This window comes from Myiozetetes cayanensis, unplaced genomic scaffold (assembly GCF_022539395.1).
Source record: "Myiozetetes cayanensis isolate MyiCay16 unplaced genomic scaffold, myiCay2020 scf12, whole genome shotgun sequence".
Taxonomy (NCBI): Eukaryota; Metazoa; Chordata; class Aves; order Passeriformes; family Tyrannidae; genus Myiozetetes; species Myiozetetes cayanensis.
In genome coordinates this window covers 3,193,473-3,219,423 of record NW_026086826.1, presented here as the reverse complement: position 1 = coordinate 3,219,423, position 25,951 = coordinate 3,193,473, and the positions used below count along the sequence as shown (strand labels likewise).

The window sequence follows — 25,951 nt, the reverse complement described above, 5'->3', positions numbered from 1 at the left end:
ATTCCACATTAAAACCAGGCCCAGATGAATGTTTTGGTTGTGAAGAAACACAGAAAGGACAAAGTGTATTCCAGTTCAGCCTTTTCAGGCTCAGGTGTAGTTCACTGACTTCTGTGCTGAAGTACTCAGCTTTTCAGCAGTTTCTCCATCTACTGCAAACATATTCCATGGTGTTTTTCCCTCTTTCACAGCCAATGACCTCTGCTATTTAAGGCCCTCTAAATCCCTCTTAAGCCAATAGCTTCTCCCAGTAGGTTGCCAATCTTTTAACATTTTCCCAACAACATTTAGACTCAAGCACCTTTTTTATTACCCTGTGAGAGTTACTGCAGTGAGAGTTTAAGGAATGTAAGCAAATGAGACAGAGCATGCGGCAGCCAAAATGACACCTGAATGACAGCCAGGAAGGTCTGAGAGTGAGGGGGAGATGCAGGAAAACAACCATGCTCCTGCTCAGTGTGCTCAGACTGCACGAGGGGCTTGGTAGCCGAGGACAGACAGGCTGCCTTGGCTGTGCTAACCAGCCATGGGAGTGCAGCATTTGCACAAGGTAACAAAACTTCTGCGAGATGAAAAAAATTTCCAGAAACGCACAACACTCATCCTTGGAGGAAAGGTAAAGAGTGAGCACAAGCCTAGTTTTGCTCTGAGCAAGCATTTCTGCACAGACATGCTACTCCAGACTGACAGTTTGTGATGTTAGACGCCTTATCAACAGTTTTTATGGAGTTAAACACGAAGCATTCCTCCTCCTCCTCAGGGTGCCCAAAGCACATAAATCATGCAGAGGAATTAAAATCAGAACTTGGGGAAAGGAGAGGTGTGAGATAATGTATCATTTTACGTGGTCAGCTACACATCAGCACTGTGTTATCAGTAAAGCACAAAGTGGGAAAGAAAGGGACAGGGCACTCCAGGAGTAAGGACCAACTGATGAATGCAGGAATTTCCATGGCAGCGAGGTGCAAGCAAGGAGACAGTAAACAGGTTGAATTAATAGCATGAAAAACAAAAGCTAAAGGACTTACAGAAAACTACCAGTGGCTGTAAAATGCCTGATATTACACAGAAGAGGCAGAGATTGTTGGGAGAGGTCATTCAGCAGGCACAGAGATGAGTGAGGATGGGCCAGTGTCACAGTACCGCTGCATACATGAAACCAATCTCTGCGGTAAAAAAGACTACATAAATGTCCTGCTTTTGCAGAAAGATGGCATGGACAGGCAATGAATGTTGCAAATGGCTCCCCTAGTCTTGGGACAGCATATCCTGAAGGACCTCACTTCCTGCAAGAAATGTTACTAAGATTTGCAGGATGCTATTAGGGTTCTGTCAAATTAACGAGTCTTAAGGGTACAAAGTTCTGCTCATGAATACAATAAACTGCTGCTATACTGATATAAGCTCTTTCCAGTTCAAATATTGATAGAGGAGTTGTGATCTACACTGGCATTACAATTTATGTCCAGTCTGGAGACATCTCTTGTTTTATAGACATAAGGCTAACAGGTTGGTTAGAGGTCAAAACTGAAGAAACAATTTTCATCATTCTTGATTATCTTTGAGAGATCCTGAAGCAGATGCAAGCTGCTCAGCCATTCAGCCAGTGTTACATATTTCACTCTGACAAGGCTCTGGCACCGCGAGCAGAGGGAAACCTGAGCAAGAGTATTTCCTCCCATTTAACCTTCTTTATTATTAAATCTTTCAGTCATCAGCAGAGCATTTCTTTGGTGAGGTGTTTTTTTCTCTTTCTCCCCTTAAAAAACAAAATACAAAGTGTAAGGTACTCCTTTTTACATACTCAGATCAGAGTCTTGAGACATGTCCTGGTTTTAATTATTAAGGCTGCTGGATGCTGTGGATCACTGACTGTAAGACAAAACTAATTCCTCTTCAGCCAAGCACTGCTAGTACATAGCCCATATATCCCCAGGTATTTGCTCATGGAATGAAAGCTGGTTACAGCTATCTGGCTCAAAATTAACTGACAGCATCAGCACAGATGCAATTCATGACAAGTTCCATCTCTCAAGTCAATAATAACTTTACTAGACTGCCTGGTTTGCAAAGTAGCCCACCCTAAGCTACCACCTCATGTCACAACAGACATTTAAATAATAAATGGTACCTCTGTTTTATTCAGTGAGGCACAGTCGAGGGTTTGCTAAATTTAACCATCCAATTAGCCTAGCAACACTCAGGATTTGGGAGTTTTCAGAGTTCGCTACTTCCGAGGAGGAAAGCTCTGTTACACCAATTAACATTCTCTCTTCTAAACTGCACAAGCAGCTATTTCCCAGGTCTTTCTGTGGTTTGAGAGGCAATGAACAACTGGGACTCTAGCACCGACTTTTAAGCTTCCCAGACGAAGAAGATATTCTTCCAGGTAATGCCAAGCCCCTGGCTTGCTCTGGGCTCTCACAAAAATAGACATACTCTACTGCTTTACCAGCTGTGAGAAACTGTTGCTGGCAGAAAATAAAACAAAATAAGTTTCAAAGACAAGTTAATTTTTTTATAAAATTAACTATGATGTCTTTGCCCAAACCTCTTCATTAGCTGCAGCGCACAAAACAGTCACCATTTCTTTTAAGCCCTAGGCTAATACAAAACACACACCTATCTCCTGTTGGCACGACTGCACACATTCCTTCTGCAGGCTCAGTGCAAGAGACAGTATGCCCAGGGACGGGCAATGGAAATTCTTCAGGTCACTTCAACCCACCATAAATACATGTCTAGAGTATCTGAGCAGCAATCACAAGTGAATCCTGTTACATCCAGCTGGCTTCTCCTCTCTATTACACAAAAAGCTGTCTTTATAGAAAGAGCTAGATTGTAGCATCTCTCCTTCGGTTTATGCAGATCACACTGCAGAGCACAAGAGTGCTCTGAATATTAAGTTACTGCATCTAACTAATATAGATTAAAAAACAAAACAAAACAAAACAAAACATAAGCTGAAGAGGAGAAAGAAGGTGAGAGTTGGCAGATGCTACTTGGCTATCTTACTCCAAACCTCCGGTGTATCCTCACATGTCTTTGCAAGTAGGGCATGAACAAGGCACCTGCCCAAAGCAGTGGGGTCAGAGCAGTCGCTTCCCAGCCAACACAGCTGCTACAAACTCAGAGCTTTTGCCTTTCATTTACCTGCTCCCAAGAACAAAAACACCAAAGATACCAGACCCCTGAGGCAGCACAGGGAAAGAAAACTTTCCTACACCCTACTCCTAAAATTCTGGGAATTTGCCGAGGCTTTCAAAGCACTCATCCCCACATTTCACAAGGACGGATCCTTCCCCCCGACCCCTTCAGTTTAATCTCCTTTAAATCCCGGAAGTCAAATCTCCGTCCAGAGCGAAAACATTTTGCCACTGTAATCTAGTTACGAATATTTACACAATTCGCCCCAAATTCTCTCATTACAGCTGCCATTCTCAATTATTCACAGGTAGCTGTACATGCAGTTTCCGTGGAAACCTGCAGCTCGCGACCGACTGATGCGCAGCCAATTGCGGGCAATGGGCACTCGAGCAGAACTGGTCGGCTGCGTAATTGTGCTGATATTTGGCCATTTCAAACCTACAGGTAGCAAAGGAGCTAGTTTACATTTCGGTGTCTAAATTTTCAAACATCTTAACTATTCCGGGAAGCAACCAAGACCTTGTCTCTCCCAAAGCATAATAAACTTGATGAGGAGGCTGTAACTTTTATGACATCGCATTTTCAGCATTTCACTATCATTTTCTGTATTTACCATTGAAAGTAAATGTCAGATTACTCTACCATAAAACTGGTCATAAGTGATTCACTCCATTACATTTCAGGACCTTCCTTATTTTTAACTAGTGCATCTCTGCCAGTCATTTCCCTGAGAATGTGCTCCTTTCCTTTCTTCCCCTTTCCTCCCCTCCCCTCTCCTCTCATTCCCTTTCCCTCCGGTAGTAACTATTTTATTTTATTTAAAAAGTGAATATTGACAGCTAGAATTTCTCCTTCCTTTAAGTCTCTTCAGCACTTAGCATTCTGAATGTTGTGGAGCCTCAAAAACAGCTATCTCGAAAAGATTTCAGAAGCTCCTTGGAAACGCTTTTTGGGTTATACTAATGCACAACAGAGTAAAAGTATATCCTTGTCAGGCAGAGCTGTGAAGCCACCCAATATTAAATTGCTGAAGCTTGGCCATACAGTGAGGACTACCCAGCTATTATCCTGAGCTCTCTAAGACAATAAGATTCCACTATTTTTCTGTTTGAAAGACTCATTCTTCTCCCTGATATACGACATTCCACCGAGATGCTGACTCTCACCAGGCACCCGCAATGCTCCATCACTCACTTCATGTTTTCACACAAGCTCCTTCACATCTTTTCCCATGCAGTGCCCCAGGCTAAGACAGAGGCCCTTCTGCAGCATATTCACCAAGACTCTAAATCCTTCTTTCCCAGTTGGATCTCTTCAGAATTCAAGCAGCAATTACGCTGTAACCAGTGATACTCCGGGCGATCAGACTGTCTCTGTGTTACCTCATGCCACACGTACAGGTTTGTCTGTACCCACCTACTGTCCTGTCCTACCTACCTGGACTTTCAGACCCCAGCACAGAGCTCACTGTGGTACCCTGTGCCTGCATGGCTGTGCTGTGTCAGCAGCTCTCCTACGAGGTTCCACAATCAGAGCCCTTCATTACTCTGATGACACAACCAACGACGGCACGTGAGGTTGCCGTGCCCTCCCCGTGAGCTGAGCCTTCCTCCCCTGCTGCCATCCAGGAAACAAAATCAAATTTCCCCACAAATAAGACTGTGCAAGACTCACTTTTTTTTTATTCAGGACTTTTCCGTTTATCAAAGTCTGAGAACTGGAGCAGCAGATTGTTTCTGGTGCAAAACAACTACTGAGTTAACCCCAAATGAGGAAGAGTCACCTCGGACACAGCTACACAAGCAGCAGCACCCAATCACCTCTACATGCTAGAGCAAGCAGCACTGCTATGACTGGTAGAAACACCTGAACTAAGAAATTAAGCTCTGGCTAAAGAGAAGAGAACAAAAACATTCATAGCACCTGCGTTGTTCAGAATTTAGCGTCTTCCAAATGTAATTTCCAACCTATTTGTTTTGGAAAATACTCAGAGTTCATAGAGGAAATCCTGTACACACTTTTTAAATAAAGGCAGACTGGTACTGGTAAAGCACTTGCAAAATATCTTTGTGAAAATCAATAGCTCTATTGAGAGAGCAGCAAGTGGAATGCCTACCCTGCACTGCTGCACAGAGCAGCTGACATGGTAACGCAGAAACATGTCTTGAAAAACGGCACTCAGTATGCTTCAGCTTCCCTGAAAAGCATCAGCAGATCATACACAGACTTCTTTTATAGAAATATTATGGTACAGGAACAAACAAAGGCTGCTATTAATTCTGCTGTTGAAGTGGAGGGTTATCATCCAAGACAGCTGATCGGTGGACTGAAGATTAAAGAGCTGAACTTCGACTCTAAACAAACTCTGGACTTCTGCATACCTGCTCTCTTAAATGGTACTTACTGGAAGGGCAGTAGCCCTTCAATTAGGAACAATGCTCACTTCCCTTTCCTGCCTGGGAACGAAAAAATAGCCTGGGAAACACACTGGTGACTGAGAGAAACACCAGCAAAACTTCCTATGCTTTAGCCAAAACTATACTGAAACTTGTATTTAACTGCAAAGCTTCAATTCTGAAGATCCCATTATTCAGTGAATATCTGTCAAGAGTGTCTTGAAGACAGAATGGCCTTCTACAAGAAATGCCAAAATAACTTAAAAAATGCTGAAAGGGTCACACTAACAGTAGCACTACAGAGTCATTGTTAACTGAGTAACCATGGAATCTGGGCAATTTCTGCTGGTGAATCTTGTGCCTGTACTGCTCTCTATCTGCTCCTCCATAGTAGCTGTAAATTAGCAATTAATGCCACAAGGAGAACAAGTTCAAACTCTGTTATCTGGCAGTGAGGTCCAGTTCCATGAAATCCAGCACATCATATCTCAAACTGAAAAGTGCATAAAGTAATGAATCACCAGGTTATATTCAGATTCTGCAGACTCATTTTTCAGCCACAGAAAACCAGTACTTGCCAGGCTCAGAACAGCAGCACTGATCTTAAGGCCAACAGTGCTGCAATTTTTTAAAAAAATGTATACCATAAAAGAACAGGTTAAATGATAAAAGAAGGCATTTCAATTCTATGCTTCGATGAATATTAGTGACACAGTTGTTAGGGAGGTGGAGAAGATGAGCTGTCAAGTTTTGTGACTTTTAACTTATGTTTCAGACAGTTTTGTTAAACACACAGATTTTTTTTTTTTTTGTAAGAACATTTTTAATGTATTTGCCATTGGTCAGATGAAGGGACCATACAGCAGCACAGGACTAGATGGGATAAAGGACATACCTGAGGTCTCTTGCCTTTCTGGATATAAAAGAGGAAGAGGAGATCAAAAGGACCAGTTCTGTCTGGCTCAGCTCCATTCTATTTACTCCAGCATTGTTTATGACTTGCACAACTCACAAATAACATCTCAATTGCGTTAGGATTAAATTCTTTAAATAAAAATCGGAAGCTGGCTTCAATCAAGTCTTGATAGGTGACTGTTGTTTACTGTCCTTCATCTGCATCAAATAGCTCCAAATCTTGAACTGGGGAGCCTGAATCAAGGGCAGATGGCTGAATTTTAGCAAGGTAGGGAACGGAAAATTGCCTTGGAGCTCGACAGCTTTTGAGATTTCCCTTTGCTGGGCAAAAGCCCTTAGCCAGGTCTGGAGATGAGGAATGTGCATGCTTCTGCTGCTAAAATCAGTGTAAGGAAGACTTGGATGCAGCTTTCCACAGCTGCACAAAATGCCTTAGAGCTTCTCCCCTCACCGTAGCTACTGAGGGAAGCTACAGAGCACATCCAGCCACTGTGCCTCCCAAACATGGAACATCTTGGATCATAAATAACAGAGGCACACTGCTACAAACTGTGCAAAATTAAAGAGGCAACATCCAACACGTTCACATCTGAAGAGTACAGAGTAATCTGAACACAAGGGATTTGGAAGAAAAAAAAAACTACCCTGAGTCACTGAGGCCGGTTCTCTCCTACTGCCCGTCACGAAACCCCTCCAAGATCTTTCATCTTCTATCTAGTCTGACCTGTGCACTGACTCACCTGGACAAACAGGGTTTCTAGAGTTTTCCAGATGTGTTCTCGTTTGCCACAGTACTGAGCAAAACCACGCATTCCACCTGCAGGATGGAAGCTGTCCTGGAAGATGGCAACTCAAAGGGCTCACAATATTCATCCAGTACTGTGGCAGACAAGGTAAAGCAACTCCACAGTTCTGCCCAGCCCTGCTTCTTCTGGATGAGGACGCCTGATTTTGCTGTTGCAACCAACATGTGTTAAATCACAGCTAAACAGATCAGCACTTTTTAGTATGAAGACATAAGGATGGATGCAATAAAGAGCTACTGAACCCAGAATCCCTTCTAATAACAGTAACTCACTGCCCCTTCTCCTACAAAGATTGCAAAGCAGAAGTGATATTAGCAGTTAACAGGTGGGTTTTTTTCACAGTGAAGCTGGAGAACATCTTGCTCTATGTGTTACTAATATGCACACCAAAAGTTAAAGCACAACTAGATGCTTCTTTCATTAGTCTGACTAAACCCACTACCTTTAGCTCAAAAATGCCAGAGGTGCACATCAGCAGAGGCTAGAGAAGCATGCACTAGGAGGAATTGTCACTATAACCGTGGTCCTTACACACTTCTTGGGCATTCAGCAACTGCCTCCTGGGGAAAAAAATAAAAAGTGGGATAGACTGACCTTCAGTTTCAATCACTGCAGCTGTTTCTTATGGCAGCAAAATACAGTGTGAATTACAATGCATGTATTTCTATACAAGCACAAAAGCAGCACAGAGAATTTCAATATGAAGCTAAAAAGCAAGCCAGGAGCTAGAAAACAGGCCATAAAACAGGGGCTTACTGAGCTCAAACGTTCAGCCTGTTGAAGAGAATTTACAGAAGCTTACATGGACAAAGGGATCTCAGAGACACACGGCAGAAATGAGAGTTTTCAGTCAGAAAGAGCCAAATGGTTTAGAGTGAAGTTGAAATTATACAGTTTCAACACTGGAATTATATATTAATTATTGGAATAAACTGACCAGTTACTGCTGGACCCACAGCTGGCTTGCACTTTTTTGGGGATGACACAGCATATAATTTCATAAAGATATCCTTTACTTCACCTTTCAGAAATACCTGTATGGCCCAACCAAAGAGGAAGCAAGCAAGAGATGCTAAACATGGACCCTCTAACCACAGAGCCTACAATCACACTGGAAGTGGATACAGAGCCAGGTATGTTGGCTGGTATGTGCTTGAACAGATGCATTCTATTCTCCCTGGGTACTCCCTGAAAGGCTTGAAGCAAGAGGAGTCTTATGGGTTTGTCTGCACTAGAAAGTGGTATTAGAGACAGAATGTAACCACAAGAAAACCCATTACCTACATAATATGGGCATAACACTACTATGATTTAATAGTGGGTACAGCTTTGCCTCATCAATGCAAAGCCACACTCCCTCAGACAGACAACTCCTCAGATTTCTGCTTTGATCAAATGAAAGTCTCTAATAAGAATCAGTCTGAACAGTGGTTTGCATTAGGGGAAGAGGCTAGGAGTAGGTTTAACAATTAAGATGTTTTATGGTGTTGTCACACATTCTTGAATTGCTGGTGTCAATCAGCCTTTAAGTCAACACACACAAATTTTTGAGTTCTTCTAGGACCTGCTAGGATGAGAAACTACATAAACTGAGCTGTTAGCATTAAGCTAGGAACCAAGTCAATGCCACCCCAGCCAAACTTCAAAAATTAAAATTCGGAATCATGAGCAAGGAAAACAGCAAATCCTTGCCATGTTCCTCATCATTCCGTGCAGGAAATAACCCCATCTGCTCTAAGCAAACACCAGGAGAAAGCAGGTGACACTGAAAAAGGTGGCAGCCTGCAGAAAGAGGCACACATCACAACTCGCATTCTGCAAGGCCAAGGTTGCTCAGAAAAATCTAATCCAGCTCTCTGAAATATGGATAAAAGTCACCAAAAAAAGTACAAGGAGAACCAAAAGACTTTTCCCTCTGCCAACCACAACAAATGGTTCAGTAATACAAAATGTCAGCTGGCACTTGAAGCACAGTGGATGGCCAGAGAGAAAGTGCATTTTAAAATCATTAACACATTGGGAACACACAGATGTGCAGTTCAGCTACATCTGTGCATTGTAATTTCTACAGTAGTCACAACTTAATGAATCATCAATTGTGACAAGATCAATGAACCGAACTGAGCAACAAAATAAAGCTGGTAAATTCATGCCTGGAGCAAGAGCTACGGGTTTATTTTATTTTTTTTTTTAGTACTTCTATAATTTTTAGTGTCTAATTAGTAAAAGCACGAATCCTCCAGAACCCTTTTATTTTTTTTTTCCTCCCTTTTAAAAAGTCCTACTGCAAAAGATTAAGATTTCCATTCGCGTCTGCTAAAATTTGGGTCTGGATGCTACTCATCTGATCAGCGATTTCCTCCTCAGGACTGACTGTGAGCACATGGCAGGCAGAAGTTACAAGGTTAGGACGTGCTCTCCATGCCAATCAGGTGGACTCTGACTGAGCCCACCACCTCCAGGCAAAACAACTGCTGGGTTTTTTTTTTTTCCACGAGGCCAGATTATTCCCGCAGGCAAAGCGTCAGCTGAGGTTCTCTGTGATGCTACTTTCGGAAGGGTCAAATTCACATCCAAATCAAGCAACCAAATCATTTATTTGCAAAAGAACACACAGTGAGAGTTTCCCCCATCCCCGGCCTCAACCCATTCAACAACTTCAGCGCTGTGTTTGCTGATGGCATGCAGGATCCAGCTAGGTTTCACACCAGGGATACTCTTACAGAAAAATTCTGCCCAAACTAACCTCCTAGCAGGAGACAGGGGACAACACCCCATCTTCTTACAGAGCAAAGCCCATGCAAGCCAGGGCTCTCTCCCTGATGACCTCGTCACTCTTCCAGGTGAACCATTTTGATCTCTACCATATGTAGGCTTTTCAGGGTATTAATACTTGCCAGGGGTTCAGCTGGGTTCTTGTCTCCCTTCCAGACAGGCTCCAAGGGACAACAAGCTCTCTGCTTAGCCTGGCTTGTTTGTCACATGTTCCGAGTTGCCTCCATCTGGACAGCACTTCCATGAATTGCAGCACTGCTGGCATGCACTGCTCTTCCCTGCTGGGACCCAAAGTGAAGGAGGTGCAGGCTCTCTGGAAGGCTGATTCTGTTCCTAACCCTTTTTTGTCTGCCCTTCTTTAGGCCAGATCTCTGTCACCTTGCACTGTGCATTCCCCAATTTATTACCTTCCCCTGCAGCAGCTTTCGTTAAAACCACCCCGTGTGCAGCTTATGCATTTTTCATCAATATGTTTATCATTTCTGTTCTCTCTCCAAGGACTTTCTCCTCAGTGGGACCAACTGTGGTATTGTCTAAATCAAAGAGATACAGAAAAATAAATTTCCAGTTTTGCCTTGCTTGCAAACAAAACACCATTTTGGAGCTGTAGCACCAAAAAACAAGGCTTGGTGTTTTCAAGGTCTCCAACAGGTTAATGTTCCCAGCACCTTTCCAGCTGTCTCAAAGTAGCTAAAAGGTCATAATGGCAGTTCTGTTGCATGTAGCACTTTGTGCAGCTGGTTTTACTTAAAGCATTCTGCATCCTGTGCTGAAAAGTGCTCTTACTGCAAGGGAAATGTGTCCCCCAGTTCCACCTTGGAACAGCAACACAACAGCGAACACTCGCACACAATAGCTGGATAAAGTTATAGCTCCGGTTGCTATTTAGACTTCTCCACTCAACTCAAACACCAAGAAGTTGGAAAGGTTTCATCCAGGCTGGACCCTTGTGATAAAAGGATTGAAGGAACAGAGCACAGGATTAGCACGACAGATGAATACACTGCAGTGTTTTCCCATGGCACCATCCAACCTGCCTCATCAAGGCACTAGATAATCTTGAAAAGACAGATCTTATTATACCTCACACCCGCTGGTTTTCCTTGGGATAAAGGATTTGAAAGAGCTATTCCGGAGCTCTGGGCAGAAAGAATCTGAGCAGGTGGGAGTGCCAGAAAGAGTCACTACTTTATTATCCAACTGAAATAACCACAAGAATAAACAGCTGTTAGAAAACTCTATAGGGAAGGTGGTGTTTTACTACTACAAGACTGGGCTTCTAAGACAGCATGTGGAATGCATGTATTTTAGGTCATCTTTATACCAAATGTATTTTAGTCACTAACAGCTCGAGTTACAAATTAACAATGAACATCCACAATAATTACTTCCTTGCATCCAAAATCAGGGCTAATTATTCCTTTTTGCTCATTATCTGGGCACTGCATTTTAATAAGCATCACAACAGTAGAGCCTTCCTGACACCAGAATGCATAAAAGCACAAGACCCACAAGAGATCCATAAGGACAACTAGGTTTGGGACTTGTGAATAAGCAAGACACACAGAAACCAGCTGTCAGAGTGATCAGTATTACAGGTCTTCAGTGCAAAACCTGCTCTGTTTTGTACATCTCAGACCAAAAGGTCTGCAGCAGTTATGTGATTTTCCTTTTTGTGCAGGAGAGGAAGTTAAAATACTTGTGAAATGTTCTTCTTCCACAGGTACAGTCATGAGGCACGCGACACCCTACATGGACGTGCTCTCTTCTGAACAGTTGCTGTCACTACAGATTTATCAGCATACCTTGATATCCCAGTTTCACATTTTTCTGACTTTCACTTTAAAATATTGATTTCTCCAAGAATTATTTAATTGGAGCTGGGAGGGTTTTTTTTTTTCCTCTTAGTGAGAGGAGGAAGGTAAGGCATAGATAAAGCCTAAGATGACCATATAGAAACTTCCCTTCCCTGCATGAAGAGAGTTATGCTTTGTACTGTAAGCACTGCATTCCCCACAGTCATAGTTATCACATTCTGTTCTCTCCATTAACCTATTTTTCATTTAAGAACTTACTCTCTGGTTCCATCAAGGGTATATATTCTCCCAGTTCTGCACAAGAAGGTACAGAAAATCACTGTGGTGCTTTGTCTGAAGTGCCTGTATAAGCCATGGGATGCCAGTAAATGACAAGTCACTAAGCTGTGGGCAGAGTCTCTGGGTTATGAGCAGATATAGAAAGGTAGTTTTGCCAAAATAGCTGAGGACTCAGAAAGGCTTTCCAGGACACCTTGCTCTTGCCCTTCACTTCACCCTTGGAAGCAAAGCAGGTAATCCATATGGCATTATCAAGCAGCGTTTCCCATTAATTTCCAATAGTTAAACAATGAGCTACTAACTCTTTCAGAAGGCTATTCCACAACCTAACAGACTTCAAAGACTCTACAAATACATACCAGCAACTAACTTTATTAGTCAGCAGGAGATAGCAGCAGGACTGACATACAAGCTACAGAGAGCACATCTGTCAATAACAGGTTGCTACAGACGCGCTCAGAACAAGGCATCTTGAAAGAGATCCAGCAGTAAGAAAGGTCTTTTGAAACATCTGATGATAAAGACCTATTATTTTAGTTTCTGATGGTCACCAGTAGACCAGTTAAATCTGACAAGAAATGTGTGTGGGGGGGTTTATTCTGACAAGGTTTACAGTTGCAGTTACGTAAACTATCTGAAGGAACTAAGTTGTTCTTTGCCTGTTCCAAATGAATTAATTAAATTTCCATTCAAGTGACTTTTACAAAAGGAAAAGGAGTAATTTACAATTATGGATTTTCATGGCTGTTTTTCTCCTTCTCTGAAAGGCTTCTACAACCCCATATACACAATTCATTAAGAAAAAAAAAAATTTTCTTCTGGCTGCCAGTGATTTTATTATCTGAGAGTCACCAGGTCTAACCTCAGACTAGTTATTACCAAATAAACATTTTTAGAGCCAAATCAGGGCTCACTGACACCTAATCAACTCCACTCTCTTGTTTGCTATTTCTTTATTAGTAGTGCAATAATGGTCTCTATCAACAAGTTCCTTGAACATTAGTTTTGAAATTACGAGATGCATTAACAGCCTTCGCACACAAGGTGGGTCTTAAGCTGACAGCGCTGTGGAGATGCTGTAAATAAACACGAGAGTCGAAAAAAATCAAGCAAGAAGAGCCAAATAACCTTAAGTGACAGGAATAATATGAACAAACATAAGAAATAATTAGAATTTTTGCCGTAAGCCTGGCACATACTGCTTGGAAACAAGAGGAGAGGAGACAAACGTGGGTGTGCATTGGAGAAATGCAGAGAAGCTATTCCAGACAGTGATCAACTGAATGAAAACAGCAACTGTGATCTTAGCATACATCTGACGGTTTATCTCCAAAATCCATAGATTCATCGGTGCTTTTGAAAAGGCCCTTATAAGGCTCCTTGTGTGCAACATCTCTAGCCAGGCATTTTCAAAAAACAGCCCTGAAATCAAATGGGAACAGGTACAGAATAGGACCATGGAGACCAGGAGAGTCAAAAAGGAAGACTGGCAGGTCACTTATGAAACTCATTTTACTGTGAGGCGAGGCTTATTCAGCCACTTTCTGGTAAACTGGGACCTAAACACTCATTTTCCTAACAAATGTATCTGCTTTGAGATTTACAACCTTTTTACATTACACCTATGCTATTTTTGCCATTTCTTCCTTGATAATACCTAACACAAAGAGTTTATGGAGCACACATCTCCTCCTTGCAGCCTTCACTTTGTTGCTCCGATCTCCTGCTGTTTTTAGTCTAACGCCCCTTTTTAGCCTCAGCCTGAGCCAAGGTTTCCACCCTGGTTTGCTGCCACTGACACCACCAAAATCCCAGTCCTGTCTAAGCTGTCTAGACATGGCTGTGGCCACGGGGGTCGTGGCACAGGGGAACGCCAGCCCTTCTGCAGTGACGTGAAAGGCAGCCCTGGTGGTTGCTGCCTCCCAGCTGGGACCGATGATCTGTTCCAGCAGAGTCAAAACAGATTAGTTTAAACCACAGACAATTTAATCTAACCTGTCTGATTTCAAACTGGAACAGAGGATGCAGAAGCCAGTCATCTGGCCATCCTTGGTCTCAGCTGGGATGTGGCAACCCACGGGGACACCTCCCCAGCCAGGCAGGAACCTGCCTGCACGAGCACATCCCTGCCAGAGAGTTAAACTAACCTGCTTGTGCCTCATTTACCTACTGGAACAGGCTGAACGTTTTGACAGCAGAGCAGCAGCAGAACAGCCTGACACGCTTTCCAAGACAATCTCCCAGGAAGCTGCGAGGTAACACAAGAGTGAGAAGCAACCTGTCTCTACACCCCGAGCCCAAGAAAAGAGAGAAAACAATGCCCAGGACTCAATTATTAATTTTCATAACAGACAGACGATATCAGTAGGTTGCCACAAGGCTCTGAATGAACAGCCTCGTTTCTGAGTGTCTTCATGAGGGGTTTCAGAAATGGAGCAAATAGAAAGGCGAGACAACTGCTATTGGCAAAAAAAATTCTTAGCTGAACATGATTTCCAGTACCAAAGTCAGCACTCACAAACTGTTAAATAAAATTGGAATAAATCAATCGCGTGAGGCGAGGAGCTCTGAGAGGTCTTTTAACAGGCTATAAATGCACACTTAATACTACAACTGCACACTTAGAACTTCAAGCTACTTGGCAATACGAAACCTGTGTTTGTTTTTGCAGATCTCTGTAGAATATACTTCCCTCTTGTTTGTTTGACACTTAAAGCTCAATTGTTTCTGTCTGGGCAGCCCTTCCTATTGGGCATTGCATTATCACTGATAGTTTGCTGATAAGAACCTGACAACATCCCACCCCGTTACAGATGTAATCTCACAGGACCTCATTTGAGAGGTAATATGCAGAAACAGCCATTTACTGCACAAGAAGAATGTGCTCTAGATTAAGAGGTCAGTAGCTTTTCAGACACAAGGTTTTATGGGAGGGCACAGCTCCAAAGGGTTCAGCTTGGCATTAACTGTGTGATATTTCATATAAAACTTTTTCAAAGGTTGTATTTCTTGCTTCATAAACTTGTGGAATGAACCTGGATGCTAACCATAGTGCATGGCAGTCTTCTGAGGGAACTTGCTATCATGGATACATTACGTGGTTATGTGCCATTAGTTAATCATTTAAACAGAGATAAGAAATGGAAATTATGGCATTTGGGCCTGATACATTCTAAAGATCTGCTGACTCTCCTGTTTGAAGGAGAGACCAACAACAGTTTAAAACTTTTCCACCTGAGAAAATTACTTCTCTGTCTTAAACTCACAGCCAAGAAAATATTTCTTGTTATATATTATAAAAAAATAAGAGCAAGACTAATGTTCTTATTGAATCCAATCTTTGAAAGCAAATAAACATAATGAAGAGAACCAGGAATTTCACACCTGGATTAAGATGATAAGTGCTCTATGTTATGACATTTCCCTAAGCAGTGAAGCACGTGGAGAGCCACTGTGCTGGAGCTCTTGGCAGTGCAATAGTTACAGAGGTCCTGCCTCCTCCAGAATGGATTTTGATTGCTTGAGAGGAGAGCTAAGAACAGGAGTGGGACCTCTGCAGTAGGACCACAGCAGTCTTTCTTCCCAGGGAGAGATCGAAGGAAATTGGAACACTTAATTAACATGGAAGATGCACAGGAAAGACCTGTCCTCTCTTGACCAGAGACATGAGGAGAACAGCACCAATCCCAGGAGCAGCAGGGTACAGGCAGCCTTAACTCATTTACACAATCAGAAGGAGCACACGCAAATAGATTCAATTTCCATTCTATAATTGTTTCAGTTTAATAACACATTGCTAGAAATTATTCTTGGCAAAAAGATGCAAAAGCAACGAAGACAAACATGAGCCAAAGTACAGTGATCCAACTGATCCTTTTGTAACTAACCAAACATAAACAAGGATTAAACATGGCTAACTTCTGTTTACTATTCCAATGACAAAAATCACTTTTAGATGAATGTTTACAAAAAGGGCATATTGGTTCAGGCCTTCCGAGATCTAGCTCTCTGCAGAAATCATCTGTAACAGTCAAATGTTTACCATTTACAGCATTTCAAACAGGGTAACCCCAGGAACTGGAATTCAACTGGCAGATGGTGAAAGAAATTAAGCTCATGACATGGTTCAGTAAACAGCAAATTACAAGAAGGCAGAAGTGCTTCCCACCCCGGGACAGCTGCTGCACTCAGGAACTTTCTAGGTGTGCTGGTTTTGGCTGGGATAGACTTCACTTCCTTCACAGTAGCTTGTATGGGGCTGTGTTTTGGAGCTGTGCTGAGCATGGTGTCGATAACACGGAGGTGTTTCAGGATGAGCAGGGCTTGCACAGACCTTTTCTGCCTCTCACATCACCCCACCAGCGAGCGGGCTGGGGGTGCACAGCGAGTCACAGCCAGGACAGGGGACAAAAGGGACACCCCCTGCCATACAACACCAAGCTCAGCATGTAAACCCAGCGGAGGAGAAGGAAGGGGGGACCACATATTTAGGGTGATGGTATTCATCTTCCATATAACTGTTACATATATAATGGGGTCCTGTTTTCCTGGAGGTGCTTGCCCATGGGAAGTGGTGAAGGAATTCCCTGCTTAGCTTTGCTCCCATGTATGGCTTTTGTTTCATCTGTCTCTCAATACACACATTTTCTCACTTTCACCCTTCCAGTTCTCTCCTCCATCCCACCAAGGGGGAGCACACAAGCAGCTGCAGGGCTTGGCTGTTGGTTGGGGTTAAACCAGGATAGTCCTTTCTGGTGCCCAACGTGGGACTCAAATGGTTCAAGATAATGACAGATTTGACTGGAAATGTGCTAAATCGAATTTATATCTGTTATTGCAATTTAGCTATTAATTGACAGGCTCCTGTGCTTGCCATGGAGCTTGCTTGCCTTACTGTACATTAGTCTGGTGCTGATTAGAGGGTCCTTTTTGCTTTCATTGCTTGCTGCACTGGTTATCCTCTCACTCTGCCATGCCTGGGAACATTTGGTAACAGCCATGGCGATGAACCTGGGCTGGAAGATGGCCAGGGCATCACTGCTGTCCCTGTGCTGCTGCACTGGACAGGCTGTGTGAACTTGGAGGGGCTGTGGCCTTGGGGATGAGTCCAGGCAGGGACAGGACACCCCGAAGTGTCTGTGGCCATGGACAAGCCTGTGCCAGAGCAGGTACAGAGATGCTTCAGCATCTGTGGCCATGGTTATGTCTGTGCCCTGAAGGGGCTGTGGCCCAGAGTTACGTTCACAGTAACACTCTGAAACTTCCCCAACTTCCATCAGCACAAAGCCAGCCAGCAGGATTTAACTTGCCAGGTTACCTTGAGAAACCCACTGTGCAAGCAACCCTTTCCTGGCTCCCCTGTCTGTCCTCTTTACCAGAAGTTGCTCTCCTGTGGAGCCTGGCAGCACTCTCCAGGCAGATAACTACACACCACATGATTAGGAGTCTGGGATAGAGGCATAGGGGATTTGCATAGATCTAGAATGGAAATTGGAGACGGTATTTTCATTTTCATTTTCGTTTAACCTACTTAAAAACAAAGGGAAATGAAACTGAATATATTCAGTGCCACTTGGATATGACTGTATGCTCTGGGTTACAGGGGAGTGATAAAAAAGACTGCTTGTAAAGCATTAAAGGACCAGTTGCAATTAAACAACTACCCAGATCTTGAAATCAGAACCAAGCTGGAAAGCCCTGGGAGAAGGGACTGATACTTTGTACTTGAGCCTCCTTTCTTTCCCAATAAAATCGATATACTTCTCCCTGCCCTTGGAAGACTTTTTTTCCCCACTGCTTTTCCTTATCTTCCTGTTGGGTGCAGGCTGCTGGAAACAAGAGACTGAAGGCACACTGGGGTGTACAGGTAACTAGAGACAAACACTGTTACCATCATCTTTCCCAAGGCAGCTGCAGCGCTGAACATGGAAGGAGTCTTGTGGAAGGACACAGACACTCCTGCAATCAGCCTGCTGCTCCGTTCTTGCACGCTGGCATCCTTCCTACTCGCATTTCATACAGCCTCCCGATTTAAAAAGCTCCGTAATCCTCAACGCTACCGCTGAATAATATATTTATTAATTTGTTAGTGCCACTAACTGTCCCCAAGGCTTTTCTTGAGAATGTGTGTCAGCTTATTGATTCTAGCCCTCCCTGCCCTGCACTGCTTTCCTCCTCTGCCAGGCAGGAACATACTTCTGTGCTGCTTCAGGTCATAATTGGAAAAAAGACAGAAATGTTCAATATGACTCATACATAATTCAGCTTATCAGCTACCCAGGAGAAATGAGAAGAGAAGGTATATGCACGTCTATTTCTTCTACTATCAACAGGAGAAATAATTTCCAGTTATATTAAGTGCACGTTGTTTGGTCACAACAGAATCTGTGGTTAGGGGGGAAAAAGGAGAGACAAAGAAGCAAAGAATGAAAGGGTAGGAGGGGACTGAACTGTTAGAAGAGATTTGCTTATGTGAGAATTCCCCATTCCTCCAGGAGACCGGACTCATGCTTCTCTCTTAATATTCAGAATGGAATAAGTTGGCAATTAGAAAGGATTATCTGCCTCTGATCTGTAAAACATCGCTGAAATCTAAATAAAATAAAGCTCCAGATTAGTTAGCCACAAAGACATCTGATAACAGCCCGCTAAACCCTGACTGTGACTTCTGGATTGAATGTGAAGGCCTATGTCCTCAAGAGCAAATTGTGAAGAAGCATTAAAACTCATTGTTATAAAGGATTTTTAATGTAAAAATCAATACATGCTGTGTATTCAGCAGCATGTAACCACGAGGACGTCTATGATAGAGCTTTGTCATGCACCAGGGACCACTGCATTAGTCAAATTCTTGAAAGGAAGTGCAGAACGTCTGTATCATTCAAACTGCCACCTGAGACCAATTACAGAAATTATTTTAACCCCAGAAGCAGAGGAAAAATCCAATCCTAGCTGACAGTCTTGAGAGTATCAAGGGTTCCACACGACATGCATCATTTTCAAATACCTCTACAAAATTCATGTTAGGAAAGCGATGGCATAACAGAGTTTGGGCACTTACCACTGTTTTTTGGGAGCCACTGGGACTAAACATAAGCACAACCAGGGCATCAAGTTGCAATATCCATTTTGCCAACAAGGAGTTGGCAAAGGAGTATTAATAATAATAATATTAATAATAATAAAAAACTCCCATATTCGCAAAATGCAGAAACAGCATAATCTATGGCAGACAACACAGGATAAGACAGCATGGCTGAAAAAATACAGACTTGCCCACAGAAAGCCTCAGAAAAGAGAAATATAAAGCATTTTTTTTCTTAAATAAAGATACATCATAACAGAACTCATCATCTTTGTCAGTTGAGCCAACATAAAAGGCACGTGTAGCTCTTCATCGTCTCCATCAAGCTCACAACTCTATATGCATGAGCACATACAAACTGTTGGACAGCAAATGTTTCTTAATTTTGCCCATTACAAGAGTGCCCAGCAAGGGGTCGATACTCTTCAGTTAAAGAGTGGAAAACACAGCCCCTCAAGCTTGCAGATCGTTCTTGACCCTATGGGATCATGTTCAGCGAGCATTACTCCCAATTAAAGGAATTTTCCCCATCAGAAAAGCAGGCTCTGTGCCTGACTCCTGGTGACTTTTGCTCTTGTGGCTCTTAAACTGTGTGCCAACATGCCTTTTCCCGCCTCTGGTGTTTCCTAACATATTCCCTATTTACGTGGTGGTCTGCAAGTTTTACCTCATCAGGAAATCAGCAGGAGCGCCGCGGAGCTGAGAAATAGTGTTGTGCTCCTTTATGCAGTGCATGTCTCTGTGGGCCTTTGAACATTTAACACAGAGCAAATAAATTATTAGCGTGTGTGTGCATGTGCATACATATCCAAGATACATAAAGGCAACTGCAACCAAAGGAAACAGGAATGTACTCGGAACAGTTGGGCATTCAAGTATCCAGTATCACCAAAATCCAGTTGCAAGACGCATTTAAATGCAGATCTGCACGTAAACTGCTGAAAGAGCTCCACAGAGCTTTCTGCACTCACACACACGACTGCAAAGGCAGGAGGTAACAAAAAGGACCTGATTTTTGTCTCCCAACAATTTTCAAGTCTATAGCACCTGTTATCCTATTCTTGATAATACTATTACCGAAGAGCAAGCTGATCTTTAAGGTGCCCCACCCCCTCAGAAACAAGATACAGAATCACATCAAGTATTGAATGATTTCTGTGATTCCCATCACCACGGTGCCTCAGCACATTACAGCTGTTTAATGTATTCTTTGTCACAGAGCAGAAAGGAAAATATGATTACCCCTATGCTACAAATGGGGATAGGAGAACAAGGAACAATAGGTAACTTGTCATGTGTGGCTGGCACACTCACCACTGGTATAACCAGTCTCCTCTGGTTCAAAATCCTAAAACAATAAACAGTCTAGAGGTTTTTCATTCCTTAGAAGTTTTTGCATCAATGCATGAGCACCAAGCAATCTGCCTAAGCCTTTTCCTGCTTCTCTTAGCAAATGCAAGGGGTAAAAATCCCTTCAGCCAAATGCCCCGGATTTGTAACACCTCAATACATTTACAAAATCCTATATATAAACAAATGATAGAACACACTGATGTGCTGGAAAAAACTCTACATTTCCTTAGGAGTAGACAATAATTCTGACATTTAAATACAAAAATCAACTGATCACTAGCCCTTTTATATCTAATAAACTGTTCTACCACAAAACATTTCATTTAGCAGAAACAACACAGCAAGCAAAATAAAACTTGCTCATATAGCAGACAAGGATGAAAATCTATTCTTTAAAAGGAGAGACAGAATTACAAGTTGAGAGTACACTGAAAAAAAAAAACACCCCTCAGCTCAATTCCACATCAAATTCAAAACCTGAAGAGCATCTGAAAATCTATTCAAGAAATGTGCCAATTTAGTCCAGAAGGTGCAGAAACAGAGATTAAGTTTCTGATTGTCAAATACAATACTTAGATACCCTAAAAATGGGCATTCTATCAAAGCAAACTGATGAGAAAAGTATACAAATGTCTCTATAGATAGCCCTCCAAGTCAGAAATGACACATCTCAATCAGAGAACAAAAACACTTTAAAGAAAAGTTCACAATTTGCAATCCTTTCATCACTATCTCAAAAATGAGGTTCTTATCACTAGGAGAAATTACAGCAAACGGTGCAGGAAGAACACAACTTTCCCAAACCAGGCCAGAATATCACCGTGTCATTTAAAAACACCACGCAGCTGCCAAAACCGTGTCTCCTGCCACCTCGGGCACGCAAGGATTTCCCCCTTACCTTCTAACACTGTTAGTTTGGCACTCGTGTTTATCTCCCCAACACTGTTGGTTGCTGTGCACTCGTAGATCGCTTCGTCTCGGTGAACACGCAGGGGCTGTATCCGCAGAACCGATCCCGATCCATCATCAAACTCAATAACCTTTGGAAATGAAAAGAAAGCACTTCTTTACTGGTACCTTCTGAAACAAGGATTCATCTTCTGGAAGTCAAAACAGCGCAGAGGTTGAAAAACCAAAAGTGAACCAAGCCTTGTGAGCTCTAAAATACCGTGCAATTAGTCAAGTGTTGCAAGTCCAGAAACACAAAAATTTCAGCGTCAAGAACATATTTGTCCTCTGAGGAGGCCAGAACAAATGAAGATCCAGTGAGGTTCTTTATGGATCAATTAAGGTTGACAAATTATCAACCTGGTAATAAAGATGCGGATCTGGTGATTTAAAACATCTGAGCCATATTTGCACTAATGGTTTTGCTAATCACACCGATCGCAATTTAGTGCCAACTTTCACCTTGATGGAAGAGCAGAATGATGTACTCCTGTGGGACTGCCAGGAAAACAGGAACAAAACTTGAATAAAACCTGGAGTACCTACAGCGCATGCTAACTCCAGCAGACAGTGAGGGGTTTTAATGTCCTTCAGCATCAGGTACTTTGCAACTCCGGCATAATCAACAGTGATGTAATTACACTTCCTTCCCCAGCATAACAAATTAAGTCCTTAATAAATCACTGCCTTTCCATCCATCCCGCTAAGCTGTAACATGCATTACTCTGACTTATACATGGAATAAAGAGGTATTTTTTAGTTTGCAGCTGGATCACTGGATGTTATTCCTTAACAGCAAGGCTGTGAAGGCACAGCCTCGGGCCATTGTTAATGCCAACCTCACCCTTCTCCTATTGCTAAGCACAGCAGAAGCTGGAAATGCCGATCTGCAGGTGGTGACAGCGTGAAGGAAAGGTACAACCTCTCCTCCTGTCCCTTGGGAATGGAGGGGAAGATGGAAGAAGCCAAGCAACACCTCATTCCAGACACGCAGGTCAGCCTAGGACCTGCATTACCCCCATGCAAAACTTTTCCCCTCTTTTCAAAAGCCTGTTTAGGAGTTCTTCCCACAGCATAAAGATCAAATGAATAAGAACAGGAAGGAGAAAAACAGTGTGCACCATAAGACACTGCAGTGACAGGAGAAATAGGAAGAAATCAAAAGGTAACCAAGACCACCAAAAAAATCTGTTATTTCTCACACCAGAAGGAATAGTCCTTCTGTTTCAAATAACAGAAACAGCTTGCAGAAACCCCTAATATGGGGTCAAGTAAAGAAAGACAGATAAATAGGAATATCACCATATACATCTTAAGGAATTTTTTTTTTTAAATACTCATTTTAAAATTAAACGAAGTTGTGACAAAATGCTAAACCTTTACAAAGGACAGGGCTACTGCCAAATTTTAAAACAAGACAAATTCAGCTTCAGAGATGAATTCACTTCAGTGATAAGGACTAAAAAGCTAAGGACTAAAAAGCTAAGAGATGAAACAGCAGAAAGGCTCTTTTGCCCTTACTATCCTTTGAACAAACACTGTGTGATAGGAATGGAGCTACAACTACTAAGGACCAGACAGACATTAAGGCCAAAATGCTGCTCATTTGCTAATGATGGATACCTCTTCTGTGTCTTAACTTAGCATGTGTACATCAGATTTCGGTGCTGGGGGGGGTGGTTCGTTTAAATTAAATTCCAATTTTTCCCCAATTAAGACTAGCTCAATGAAGTAAAATTAATAGCTATCTAGCAAAACAAAGAAAGATATTATTGACTATCTCCTGAACCAATAAAAATGCCTCAATTATGTATCAAAACTGACGTGAACAAAGGTATGAAATTGCTCATATAAATGCATATAGCATGGCACAGCCCTCTGGACAACCACAATAAGCACCAAATTCACTATAAAGGTTATAGCTACTTACAAATTAGAATGTTTAAATATTTACTATACAACAAAACTTAACCTTTACCAGGGAAAAATAACAATGTAAAACAAGATTAAAATTGATTACTTTAATCAAGGCTTTCTGCTCACATACGAAATCATGATTAAAACTGGTGACTTGAATCAATCCATTCTGGGCAGCAAAGTCATCTTGTGCTCCAGTCAGAAAAGCAAAAACATCAAAGACAGGGGATTAGAGGAAAGGCCACAGAATTGCAGAAGGGTCACATTTCCAAGGGCAGTCTTAGTGAAAAGAGCCCAACACCAAGAAAGGGAAGCGGAGAAAAAGGTGGAGAAAGTCAGTGAAAATCTATTTGCTATTTAAAATAGGAACCAAATTGGACCATTTTTCAAAGACATTTCTGATACCTGCTCTTCTCCCTTCCTTTCTCTCGTGCTTTTAGTTCACAGGGAAGTCAATTCACCCTTCAGGATGACTTCATTGTTCCCCTTCCAAGCACATCTGTGGGAGGGATGGCAGTAGCCACTGCTTGGAAAGCCATCCAGCAGTGCTTTGGCATCCCACTTCTGAATTCCACTGGGAACAGCAGGTCAAAGAGGTGCCTTATAAATTTTCACCACGAAAACCGAAAATTACCGCTAGATCCAACTCCAACCTGCCATCCAATTCTGCCTGAGCCGCGGTCTCTCCTCTGAAGAAGGATGTCCTATGTGTGCACTTCCAGCCTCATGCTCAAAGGACACCACCTGCTCTACAGATTGCACTGCTGCAGGGAAGGAAATGTACCTGACTCTGAAGCTCTAGGATTCTGTATTCTAGTGACAAAGAGATACCCAGGCTGAAGTGATTGTTATGTAATTAAGACCCGCAAGGATTAGACTGATTACCGAAATTTTGGGTTCGGGCTTTTTTTGTTTTTGTTTTTTTTTTTGGTAATTACCTCAAACCGCTGAGAACTGACTTTCTTCCCCTTCTTCATCCATGTGATACGAGGTTTGGGCTCTCCTGTTGCCTGACACACAAAAGAGGCCACTCCTCCAGAAATCCCAATCTGATCTTCAGGAGCTTTCATAAACGTTGGCTTGCCTGGAAAAATAACCAAATCACCCCCATGAGGACACAACATCAGATAAGCAAGGAATGTGTCATGTTAATCTAAATTGTAAGATAATTGGTGCTCCTACTACAAATCCAGGTTGAATGGCCTTGGCCACACAAATTTCAGTGCAGACTGCAACGTGACAAGCAGAGTTTCTGCTTGAGTACCTTTTCTTCCTGAAATGAATAAAGTCCATCTGGCTTGCCTATAAATGAGGGCAACAGAAGTCTCCCCCCAGCCCCCCGGGCATTCATTCAGGTATATGACAATTTGGAACCATTTTTACGGTTTATTTTTTTTAATAAATGGATTTTGCAAGTTTATATCATGGTCATAGCACTGGAAATTACAGAACAGCTGACACACCAAACCTATCAAATGTACCATACCTTGACATTAGTTTTACTGAAAGCTGCTATGACATTCATAAAAATTAACAGATACAGGTTTTTAAGTATGCAAGTAACAACCTTTAGTCTCATTTTAAATGTGTGGACTGACAGAAATCCTACAGCCTAAGTATCTGGAAACCTGCAGAGCTGGCCTGTGCTTGCTAAGAAACTAATCACTAGAAGTGAAAGTCAGCAAAGAAACCAAAGTGACATTCAAACCTGAAAGACTCAGCAAAAATGAAAAAAAAAAAAAAAAAAAAAGAAGAAAACGTATTATGTCATCATTTTAATAATCAATAAAAAAAATTCATGAAAATACAGTTGTGTTCTTCTGGATTTACATGACAGGTTCAGATGGCTAAAACTATGCATCCAGGGTTGAATGGTTGTACTTTTCTTCTCCACTCGCTGTATGAGAAAATTTTGCACCACGTGATCCAAGGACCTTTTTGAAATACTGCTTTGTCCAAGTAGGAAGCATTTGATGATCCCATATCCCTGTGAAGAACTAAAACACTGAACTCCACAGAGGGAGTTAATGGAGTCCACTCACAGTGTCATTCCATGCACAGGTCAACCACTTCAAAGATCAACCTGACCTATAAACAGGTCAGAGACAGCTGCTGGCATGTGGAAAGGAGCTTGAGTGAGAGAAGAAACCTGCTCAACTCCAAGACAAGGAACCTATAACCTCAGCAGAGCTGTTGGTGGCCCCACACCTTCACATTCTGGACACATCCACGAGAGTATCCTTGAGGGGAGACATCTGTCAGCCCAGGTGCTTTAAACTCTTGACAAACTGAGGGCTGAGTTTCCCTGATCTAGGGAAGGATACCGATTCAGCAATCCCAAAAGAAGACAGCCTTTAGACACATTTTCCCAGTGTATGGGAGATTTCAATGCAGTGGGTGCAGTTACAGCTGAGCCAGTCAGACAAGAAGCAGCTGCTGAAGAGGGCAGGGGATGTGCTCTTCTCCTTACTCCCCTCCCTGCCTCCAGACACTGCCACCCAAACCCCCATAAAG

The 25,951-nt window shown here is 42.4% G+C and overlaps 1 protein-coding gene across 15 annotated transcripts in view; it reads right to left on the bottom strand.

Moving 5' to 3' along the window:
• The window catches only part of PTPRF (protein tyrosine phosphatase receptor type F), a 370,907-nt gene that overhangs the window by 167,752 nt on the left and 177,204 nt on the right, over positions 1 to 25,951 (bottom strand). For all 15 annotated transcript variants that reach the window (XM_050306448.1, XM_050306452.1, XM_050306451.1 and 12 more), the window contains 2 exons: positions 24,376 to 24,521; positions 21,471 to 21,612 (listed from right to left, as the gene is read on the bottom strand). In XM_050306448.1, coding sequence (XP_050162405.1) covers positions 21,471 to 21,612; positions 24,376 to 24,521 — 288 coding nt within the window. The remainder of the gene's footprint in view (positions 1 to 21,470; positions 21,613 to 24,375; positions 24,522 to 25,951) is intronic.